The sequence below is a fragment of the Acyrthosiphon pisum genome, chromosome A2 (genome assembly GCF_005508785.2).
Source record: "Acyrthosiphon pisum isolate AL4f chromosome A2, pea_aphid_22Mar2018_4r6ur, whole genome shotgun sequence".
Lineage (NCBI taxonomy): Eukaryota > Metazoa > Arthropoda > Insecta > Hemiptera > Aphididae > Acyrthosiphon > Acyrthosiphon pisum.
Window position 1 is genome coordinate 17,263,811 of NC_042495.1, and position 11,401 is coordinate 17,275,211.

The following is an 11,401-nucleotide window of genomic DNA, read 5'->3' on the forward strand; positions in this document are numbered from 1 at the left end:
GGGTCACCAGTAGGCGGCTCGCGGGTCGCATACGGCCCGTGAACAAATTTTATCCGGCCCGCAGACAAAAAATAAAAACACATATTACGACAACATTCTATAATCTATATTCTATGTGTTATTGTTGTAAATTATTACTTTTGTTAAATATTATTGGTTTTCACCGATTTACCGACAACAGTTGATAAATTGGTCGCAAAGCATATCTTATCTAAACTTTAATTGAGTCATTGAATGACTGCTAGTTGATTTTACGTCGACGTAGTCAGTCTGTCGATTACCGCAGTTGTATCACATTGTAATTTTTTTCGTGTTAGTTGCATTGATTTATTTTTTCGATTTATTTCGGTTATATAATTTCTAATTTCTACTATTTTTATTTGAAAATGGATAAAAAGAGAAGAAAAGTTGAAACTGAAAACAGACAATTTTTGCTTGAGTGGACGTATCAGTGTTGTTTTATATTACCGGTTCGGGCAGGGGCCTTACCAGTTTGTTTAATTTGTCACCAGACAGTAGCTGTGATGTGTGCTTACATTTTTCAAATGTTTGTGGTATTAATTATGTTCTTAATGTTTAAAAACAATAACAAATAAAAAATTAAAAAATAATGTTCTCATTACATCAAATTTTAAAATAATACCTATTGTCCTATTATATGTTGAAAATATGTACTTAGAATTTTAATGGCCCGCGAAAAATTTTCAGATTCCTAATGTGGCCCTACAAAAATATTAATTGGTGACCCCTGTTATACACTATACAGGAACATGTTAATATTTATTGGTTAATACTACATTTTATGGCTGTATATTATATTATATTATGTAGATACCTATATGTTATTTAAATTATTAGAAATTTAACACATATTATTTTCTCTAAAATGTCTGTTATATTATATCATACAATAAATACATATTATATTTGTTTTATTTTTCGTAAATTATTTTAAATGTTGTGTGATTGGGTTTTCATTTATAGCCGCACTTATAGACGTCGGGTCTGCAATCCACCGCAGGATAGCAAATATATATACTACAGGTACATGCATGCTTATATGGATTGTATTGGTTAATATATTATGTATCTACCTAGATGTTTTTTTTTTTTTTTTAGGAATTACAATTGCACATTTTTCAAAATGTTCATTGTTATATATCATACAATAAACAAATACATATTATATTTGTTTGTATGTATATTGTATATAGTTTGTATTTTTCGTAAATTATTTCATATGTTGTGTGATAGCCGATAGGGTTTTCACTTATAGCCGCTTGACGTTGGATCTGCAATCCACTGCAGGTGAATTGCATACCTGATTTGTTGTAGCACATTGTCTGCAATCCGACGAAGTGGGATTGCCTACCTAGGTGGCTAATTTGAAAGTTAATCAATTTTGACTTGAGATGACTGACTTGCTAGACACATGGTTTTTAACTTTACACTTTTTACACAAGAAAAAGCACCGGACATGCGACGAGATATATACCACTCTATCGGCCGCAGATTGCTTATTTTGGTTTCGTGTGATGACTGACTTGCTACACACTCTAACATGTAGGTTTTTGAATTTACATTTTTTACACATACAAAAAAAGCACCGGACATACGCTAGGGGATAGTATCATTGAATTGCCGATTTTCATGGGCCATGGGGGATTTCTATACACTGAAACTCGATTTTCCCGCCTTCGAAACGAGACCGCCAAAGAGAGGCCTTATCAGAAAATAATCTCCGATTATCAAAATCACCTATATAAGTGCGATATTTACAATTCGACTGTGTCTCCAAAAGCGGTACTCACTTACAACTAACTCGTGGGGGGGGGGGGGGGTTTAACTATATTTTATATATTATTATATAATTTACTCAATGATATTTTCCATTTTTCAGTTACCTAAACTACCAACGTGGTCGGTAATCCACCGCAGGATTGCAGACCTATGTGATTTGATGACTGATAGCTAGACAATCGAATAGGTACACCTATCGACTCTACACTTTTTAGCAACAGGAGATCGTATCTAGCCTATTCATTTACAACGTTTGTGACGGATTGCTAGACGCTCTAACTTTTAAACATTCCCGCCAAAACATCAAGCCTTAAAATTTCTATTTCTTGACTGCTTTGGAATCTTAATTTTTTCTTTATGTTTAATATTATAAGAGTAATCAGGTAGACGGTGCCGTTCACTTCGAGTTGACTTTTCATTTTCAAAAGTAGATAATTCTGATGTTTCTTCAGCAATTTTTAGTTTTGCCCGTGCATCATGTAAACCAACTAAAATAATAATATTAACATTAAAACAGTGAAACCAGGTAAATAATTGGTTATAGTCCTTACCAATATTGTGAGACATGAACATTGCCTTGAAATAGTCAAAATCTATTTCATTAGGTTCAACACGGTGATCAACAAATTTTTCATAATTTTTTATACTCTTTTTTTGGCCATGCACAACAACCATTTTTAAACCAATAATCAGGCACTATTTTGACGCAGTTTTCCTTTTCAAAGCATACAATAGTCCACGGCATGATAAATTAAAAATGTAATATACAATATTTACAAACCTGAAATATGAATATAAATTTACATTTAAATATTTATTCACAACAGTACTAAAAATACTAGTTAGGTATACGCTTAATAATTAAAAAAAATTATTTAAATATACAGTATAATCCCGTTACAACGAACTCCTAGGGACTGAATTTTTTTTTCGTTATAACGGAAATTTCGTTGTAATGGCTTTCAAAAAGCTTAATAGCTTTTCGGTAGGGGATTTCTATGACTTTCGTTATGACGGGATTTTTCGTTGTATCGGTATTCGTTGTAACGGGAAACTTACTGTATTTTAATAAAATAAGTTAAATGTTTAATAAAGGCATTATAATGTATATACCTACATTATTTGAGACAGTATAGTTGAATATTAGATCTGTTACCTAATATGCAAGTCAAATAAGCCACCATTTTATGAAAAAAATTATGTGTTAGGGTAAGGTAATTTTATTATAACTTTTAGTTGATTACTTAGTGATCAGTTTTATATTTAAAAAAATATATTACTAGTTTATAAAAATCAGAGTATTAAATAGTTTTGCTATATTCACCTTAAAAAAAATATATTAATGACTGTCCGTCAATATCATGAATAATTGGAATGGCTATCTTTTGTCCATTCAATTCCAATAACATCATTTTATTTTTAATACAATTATAAGACCAATATTTATAAGTTAGCCACAAGTTATTAACTTCATAAATGTTTAATATAATTGATGGAATAGGCTTTTCATAAAAAGCTTTTTTTATTTCGAATACTTTTCTATTAATAACAATTTCATTTGTCTTATGTAAGCTTACTATATTTTCAACTTCTATTATATCATTAAAATCATTTAATATAAACGAGTGAGCATTGTTTCCAACTTTAATTTTAATATTTTATAAGTATAGCTTTTTATATTGAAATCCTATAAGATTTTCTATAAGTTGTCCATCAGTGTGTTTATGTTTTAATTTTTCAAAGTTTTTCAAATTTTGTTCAGGCGTTTTTCCCTCAATAAAATGTCTTTCATTACATCACCTTATAATTTGTTGAAGTGGTTTGTTATGTTTATGTATCATTTTTTTTAAACTTTTTAAATAATTCTCAAATGGGAAAGCTGCAATGTTATCTAAAGGTCCAAACCTTTCATAGTCATCACTAATATGAACAGCCCATGAACATTAAAATACATAAAATGTTTTCCATATAAAGTTTCAAAAGTTTGAACAAAGTAGTATAATAAATTTTGAACATGTTTTACATAGTTTCCCATGTTGCTAGTTAATAAAATATTCATTGCTATACTTAATTCCATAAAATGTTTATAGCAATGGTTATTTAAAATATTTTTAAAAACAACTTGACCCGTATAAACTATTATTTGTGGTAATTCGGTAGCTCTAAATCAATTTAAATCATTAAATCCTCTTGGTTTTCGGAAAAATTCACATGGCATGAAGGGTCTTAATGACAAAAGTGATGAAGATAATTGCTTGGATACTGAGCTTGGTAATCTTACATTTAAAGGACCTTTGTCAACCCATAAATGTAATAATTTGAGCATAATACCAAGACAAGTCAAATGCATGTAATCGAGACCAAATGAGCTAATAATATTAATAGGCAATTCTTCCAATATAGAAATTGAATTTTCAACATGATGTTCTTCATAGTTTCTATTAATATAATCAATGTGAGAACGTTTTATCATAGTAAAAGAATGAGGAAAACAAGTTCTGTTTTTTAAGTACTCCTCTTCTACTGTACAACGGGTACAAGAATCATATCCAGGATGTCCCTTTATCTTTAAAATAAATCTTTTTGCTGGAGAATCTAAACTAAAACCGTATATTTGAACTTGTTTAGTAATACCATCAATAGTTATACCACAATTGGTCAATATTTTGGATTCATTGACAAATTTTCTTAAAAATTCATTTGAATCTTTTGGTTTTTCATAGCCCCAATATATGCCAATAGGTAAAACTTTATTCTTTAGTGGGCGTACATAACCAAGAATAGGCCATAATTGACTACTACTACTTTTGGCTAAGGGTAATCCGTCAATTCCAATCACTACTTTAATGACTTCAATATTATCTATTGGACTATACTTAAAAATGTTGTTTTAGAGCCAAACCTAAACCAAAATGATGATAAAACCCTGGATCGAACAGCAGTAGAATTCAGTAGAATCCATGGCTCTAATGTTTAATATTGTTCTTGCATCTTTCGGAATTTCTGTAAGGCCAGGTATACTTTTAAAAATAGGTAACAGTCAATTTACTGCATTTTGTGAAATATTAAAATTAACTGCCCATTCAGCTAATTTACATTTAATTTCTAAGCATAGGTCAGTATAAACTATAGGAAGTTGTTCATTATGATAATAATTATAAATATTTGTGATCATTTTAATCTTTAAATTATCTGTATAAGTTTATACAATTCTAATTTTATTATTAATAATGTTATGAAAATAAAATGTTTATGCTTATTTAAATAAATAATAAGAATTAATTGTTTGAATAATGAATATTATTAATTGTTGAAAATTATTTTATTATTTTTATTTAACTAGTTATTTTTTCTTACATTGTGAAATGTTTTGAGTCATATTTTTAAATGGTTTCTTAAAAAGCATTTTTTCATAAAATAAACTGTATAAAACTTATCAAGCTGTAACATACTGGGATGGTAGGTACCCAACGTCCAACGTTTCAACCCCCCCCCCCCACCAACCATAATTTAATTGTTTATAGTTTTGGCCCGTATTTTTTATTTTGAAATCTGGCATCCCTAGATTTAACTAAACTAAATCACTTTGTATATTATTATACTGCTTTAATTTATGTAAATATTTCTTAACCTGAATTATTAATATCTATTAGTTATCCAAATAGTCGTGTGGGTATAAAGTACGGGTAGCCGGATATAGTGACGAGTATAATATATATGTATAATAATTAGGTCTCGGATGTTTATGAAATTGAATATTTTTTTAATAAGAATTTTGTTTTCAGTAAGATATATTATATTTATATATAAATTTAAATTACAAATTTAAAATAGAACATTTTATTGTCTTCTCAAATTTGTATGCAATTCTCAATGACAATAATTAAAATTGATTGTTCTTACCACCGTAAGAAATGTATACACTGTATTTATGCACTATTCATACAGACATAAATACATAAAATGTACTAAGTATTTATAAAATAAAAAACTTATTTCATTTTTAAAATATATTATTTTCTCTTCTTGTCTGTGATACATTTTGGGCAGAACCATTTTCCTTTGGGCTTCGTAATTAATTGGACACATTCAAAGTGGAACCATTCTATAGGACACTGAAATAATAAAAGAACACAATTAAAAAAACAAACCAATGAAACAATATTTACAATAAAAATGGAACATTATTGATTTTTTACTAGTTACAATAATATAAATAATAATAAAATAAGTAAAAATTATTAATGAATAAATATTAAAATGCTTACGTCTGGGTTATCACAGCCTATCATTTCACCATAGGAAACTTGGTTGCATAAACAGTATGTCGGTTCATTTGGATCAACAGGCATGTCTAATACTTCAGTCGAGTGAGCAACTCCGGCAACGATCAATTCACCATTAAGAGAACTAGTCTCTACTGTAACACTGGCTTCGCTATTGGTAGGGCTTGTTGGATTAGTGACAACACTGACCAAAGGTGTTTTGCTATGTGCTGCAATGGTCGATTTTGCTCCTACTGAAGAAAGTTGGACATAAACAATAAAATCAACACAAACAATACTAAAATTATGTTGTGCCCAAACCTTTTTTCAATTGTTTTTTTTTAGATGTTATAGTAACGGTTTCTTCTTCACTTGATGCACTTTTATTTTTAACTTCTTTGACTTTATTCTTCTTACATCCTCCTGAAACCAACAAGCACAAAGAAATGGCGGAACACTATTGTAATACAATATATCGTAGAACACTTACGTTTTTGTGAACCTTCCTCTATATTTCTCTTAGCGCTGATAGCTTTGTCTTGAATTTCTGCTTCAAAATGGGATAAATCTGAATCTAATTTTCTAATATAATTATCCACCTGAAAGGTTGATACAACAAAGTAGAATAATTCTAGGATTTTGTGATCATCTCAAAATCAACATACCAATTCATAAGTTTGTATTGCCAGTTGAACTTTATCGTCACTATATTCTTTCGCTTTGTCAAACTGACGTTGTATGCTGGTCATAGTTTCATTCTTTTTTTCTACAGAGTATCTCTTGACATTTGACATATAATCGTTGGCCAGTTTGTCAATATTGCGGATCAGTTCTTGGAGTCTCGAGTCGAGGTCTCGCATCAGAGTGAAGTTTCGCTGTAATTCAACAGGAAGGTTCTCCAAACCTAAAATATCACTCTGTTAGTATTTCGTTGAAATGTTAAACCGAAAAAGAACTTACTGTCCAAATAGTGTTCCAGGTATAGCGCTGAAGTCATTATTGTTATTTTATGGTTCAGTCGAGAATTTTAGAAACAAAAAATAAGCAATGTGCACTCTCGTAAACAACAGTTACAGCATCTGGAGTTTATTGTGTACTGTACTTGTGTTTCTGTTTTATCAACTTTTTGAATACGAAATTTGCCACATAAATTTCTTCTGTTGATATCGCAAGTCATGAGATCTTGTCATTTTGGTATGACATATCAGTATGCCACATGTAGAAATAATATTGTATACATTTCGAATATAATATATGGCAGGCTTGATAACTGGCATTACTGCGCGTTCATTTTTATTTTTTAAGCAGTTATTAATTTAAATTTTAAGCGGGCTATCAGTTGTATAGCATTAGTTGCTAATATTATTAAAATGATGAACGATATAGAGAAGATATTTTATCTAGTGTTTGAAGTATGAAATATTTCATTTGAAATATTTCACAAAAACGTGAAGCATTGAAATTTTTTTAGCACAAATAAAAACACAATTTATTTATTTACATTTTAATTACATATTATAATAATATTCCTTTGCGAAATCATAACAATTGTTTGTTTTTAAATGACGTAATAAATGTGCCTAATTATTTTTGGTGTGAAAACATCTTATACGGTGTTAAGATGTTTCCGCTCGTGTAGTGAATATTTTCAAGCGTTATCACTTAACGTTTGATAGGCCATTATATTATTGAAAGGAGAGGCAATTTTTATATATGAAGTTCTATTGGTTTTTCAATTTTTTCGAAAAACACTGAAAATTTTTTTGCCACTAACAGTCTTATTAAGACGTCAGACTAGGCGTCAACTGAGGCGTCAACCTTGGAGGTAGTATAAAACCTTCGAAATCGGAATTTGTGCCGAGTGAATTTTCTATAGACGTAATATTTTCGGACCACAGATATATATAATAAACATTATTATATATATCTGTGTTTTGGACTTGTGATTTTTGATGTGAAAACATCTTTTATGGCGTTAAGATCTTTCCGCTTGGGCAGTGGACATTTTTGAGGGTTATCTTTTTAGCGTAACGCTCGATACCTATTATACATATTATAACCTAAAAGGAGAGGCTATTCTTATGACAGTATTATAATTAAAGTTCTACTGAACTTTATTTCAAATGCGAGTACTTTTTTTATTAATTAATTAAATCTTACCGTCATTATTGTATTAAATGATTTCATTTTGCATATTTTAATTTTATAAAAAACAACTTGGTTGTAAAGATTCACGATGTTTTTTTCATGTTGGCTTCACTGCATCAATCGTGATACTTATTAATTATCCTAAACATATTTACTAGAATCAGTGACGAACCAGTTTAATATTATTTATTCTGTGTTTGACTAGCCGCCGGTCACTACAACTTATTCATTTTCCGTCTTTTTGTCTTTCATAATTTTGAATTTTTAGTGAGCGAATTCTTCGAATTCATCGATTACTTCCAGCTTATTTCTGTTTATTTTTTAATTTCATTAGTTTACACATACATAATAATGGCTTTAATTCCCCTTACGTCCAATCAAGTCTTGGAGTTCTTGCCTTTGAACAAGTGGACCGAGGTATGTTAAAAATTTATAATAGGTATTTGTAGTTTTTACTTTTGAATTTTTGATATGGAGGGTATTAATATTATATACTTGCTGAATTACGCGGCGTTTCCCGGAAAAAAATGGTGATTGTTCAACTCATTTTGGGTGTAATATGTCATGGAAGCAATGCTTTTTTAAGTGTAAATGATATTATATTTTAATTTATAGCCACACCGACCGACGTTGTCCGTGAGATTCGCTTGTGATTATGCGAGCAGTATATTATGAAGTAGGAAGCAATGGTAGATTGGTAGAATGGTAGATTTGGTAGAAAACGAACCTGTGGTAGTTAGCGGTCCGTACATAATGCGCACATATATAAGAAGGGTTACCAGTTTTTGAAATTAATAAACCAGATTTAATATTGAATAACATTTTTTTTTTTTGATAATATCATATAAGTTACATGGTAATAAGTATTGTAATTATTTTTTACTAGATTCTTAGCACTTATATTGATACTTTTCGTTTGAATGAATTTTGAAAAAAAGAGAATAAAAACAATAGTACAATATATATAATATATTATATATAATATGAATAATCATGTTTAACTTTTTAATTTAGTATAAAAATATTTTAATTCTTTTCCTATATAGATTATTGTTGAACCAATATTAAAATAAACATACATAAGTGTCTAATTTAACTATTATGTATCAAAGTTTAGCTTAATTCAACCTACGGTGGAGTAATACGTACAATAAATTGATATAAAATCCTAACCGTACTAAAATTCTATGAATAACAAAAAACCAAACATTCTTTTATATAGATATACATTTTTGCTTTGTGTAATTATTATTATTGTTGTACAAGAATTGTTTCAAATACTTCCTAGTAGACCTACATGATTGTTTTAATTTTTAAACGGTGGTGGCCAACAACTTTGACTCAGACAAGTACAATGGGTGCACACGTAGTTAGGCCTAACAATTGAAGAACCATATTTCATACATTTTCTTATATAACAAGCATTAAATACAGTATTTACAAATATATTAAACTTTTTCTTTAACATATAAATATAATATTTTCCAATCAGCTGATTTTCTCTATTTAATAGACCAACAGCCAATAGACAATAGTGAATATTTGGTCGCCTGTATTTAAACAAATATACATTCTTTGTGCATTTACACGTAAAAGAGAAATAATATTATACGGTTGTCAGATGACTTGTCGAAGGAGGTGGCCCAAATATGTAAAACTAGTGGGTCCTCTGTATTTGATGTTTTTTAAAATTATTTCATTAGCAATCCTACTCCAGTGACTGGCGTCGATAATCTGAAAACAACGATTCGGTTATTGTACTCGGCAATGTTTTTAAATAATTAAACTATCTGGCGTTACAATGAATCTCTTTTATTTTATAAAACAATAATTTATATCATGAATTAACTAATGGAAATTTTAAAATAATATAAGATTACATATCAATATGTTTAATATAATGCATACTGTTAAACCAATGTATGGTGAATGTCCTGATTCTCTCACTTTATCGTTCTCTATGATTCTTTAAATAAGCAAAATTAATTTCAACATATTATGATAGTCCATCACAATTATACCATAGACCGTTTTTTTCTGATAAAATCGTAGATCTATTATTTCTAAAATAACAATGATAATCATAAATAATAAACTTATAGGAACCAATAGGGAAGTAGGTTAATCATTTTAAAGAGCTATTTATTATATATTTACTTTATTATTAATGTAACGTTTATTTTGTATTTATATAGGTTTATTTGCAACCAAGTCATTTTGAAAATATATACTTTGTGTCAACCTATCATAAAATGGAAAAGCGAAAGAAAGACATGCAATCAATTTCATTAGAGAGTAGCTTCTTTAATAAAGTTACACAATTTGAAGCATTAAAAATAGTAGCTGTGGAAATTGAAGGCAAATGGTAATTTTTTAGTATATAATTAAGAAATAATGTACCTACTTTAATTATATTATACACAACATATAACAAGTGTCTAGTTTTCTAAATTATTTTCTGTGCTTATTAAGGTTCAGAGGGAAACTAATTATTTTCAATGAATTTCAAACTAACAATACCATAATTCAATTAATTGATTATGGGAATATTTATGAAACTCGATTAGAAAATCTGTTTGACATTCCTTATTATTATATGTATGAACCATTAGTAAGTAAAAGTTATTTACATTTTAAAAGTTTAAATTTAATCCACTTAATTTATAACAACTATTGTATTCTAGACTTTGCCAGTCATATTCAAAGATGATATTCCAAAGAGAGAAACATTTTTTATAAAACCTCTTCTGTTAGAAAGTGTAATTATTGAGTTATAACATACAACAAATATTATTTTTACAAATTAATTTTTATTGTATTATTATTTATTTATTCTTAGAAATTACACAAAGGTGCTGTTCTTGTTTGTGTTAACTATAATGATACAGAGTTGGAAAATGGTGTTAATGAAAAACAATTATTAGAATCAAAAAAAGAGTAAGTTTTTTAACTTTAATATTATTTATTTGATATATTATATTTTAATATTTTTAGCAAAGAAAAGTTAAGAGGATGCTACACTCATGATCAAATATATAGGTATGATCACATTTTTTAGATTCCCTTTCAGACCATGTCCATTACTCAGTTCTCGGCTTCTCATTGGTTATTCATATTATCAACACTAGATTATATTAAAAAATGAATTTAAATAAATTTAAAATTATTATTTTTTGATTGTATTTTCT

The 11,401-nt window shown here is 28.5% G+C and overlaps 2 protein-coding genes across 2 annotated transcripts; both read right to left on the bottom strand.

Annotated features, from left to right (window-relative positions):
• Positions 1–3,967: 3,967 nt before the first annotated feature.
• LOC103309653 lies at positions 3,968–4,762 on the bottom strand. Its single transcript, XM_008185653.1, has 2 exons — positions 4,738–4,762; positions 3,968–4,662 (listed from the first exon to the last, which is right to left on the bottom strand). Exons 1-2 carry the CDS (start codon positions 4,760–4,762, stop codon positions 3,968–3,970), a joined length of 720 nt encoding a protein of 239 aa, XP_008183875.1.
• A 950-nt stretch (positions 4,763–5,712) lies between these two features.
• Positions 5,713–7,115, bottom strand: LOC100162215 (inhibitor of growth protein 5-like). The gene is made up of 6 exons (XM_001943129.4): positions 7,026–7,115; positions 6,731–6,969; positions 6,556–6,664; positions 6,387–6,488; positions 6,069–6,319; positions 5,713–5,915 (listed from the first exon to the last, which is right to left on the bottom strand). The coding sequence occupies exons 1-6, from the start codon at positions 7,060–7,062 to the stop codon at positions 5,814–5,816; spliced, it is 840 nt and encodes a 279-aa protein (XP_001943164.2). The 5' UTR covers positions 7,063–7,115; the 3' UTR covers positions 5,713–5,813.
• Between the last annotated feature and the right edge of the window lie 4,286 nt (positions 7,116–11,401).

Coding starts and splice junctions, on each gene's coding strand:
- LOC100162215 (XM_001943129.4), bottom strand. CDS start 7,062: ATGACTTCAGCGCTATACCTGGAACACTATTTGGACA. Junction 6,970..7,025: donor CCTGGAACACTATTTGGACA/GTAAGTTCTTTT, acceptor GTGATATTTTAG/GTTTGGAGAACCTTCCTGTT. Junction 5,916..6,068: donor TAGGCTGTGATAACCCAGAC/GTAAGCATTTTA, acceptor TTATTATTTCAG/TGTCCTATAGAATGGTTCCA.
- LOC103309653 (XM_008185653.1), bottom strand. CDS start 4,762: ATGGATTCTACTGAATTCTACTGCT. Junction 4,663..4,737: donor TTCTACTGAATTCTACTGCT/GTTCGATCCAGG, acceptor ATAGTCCAATAG/ATAATATTGAAGTCATTAAA.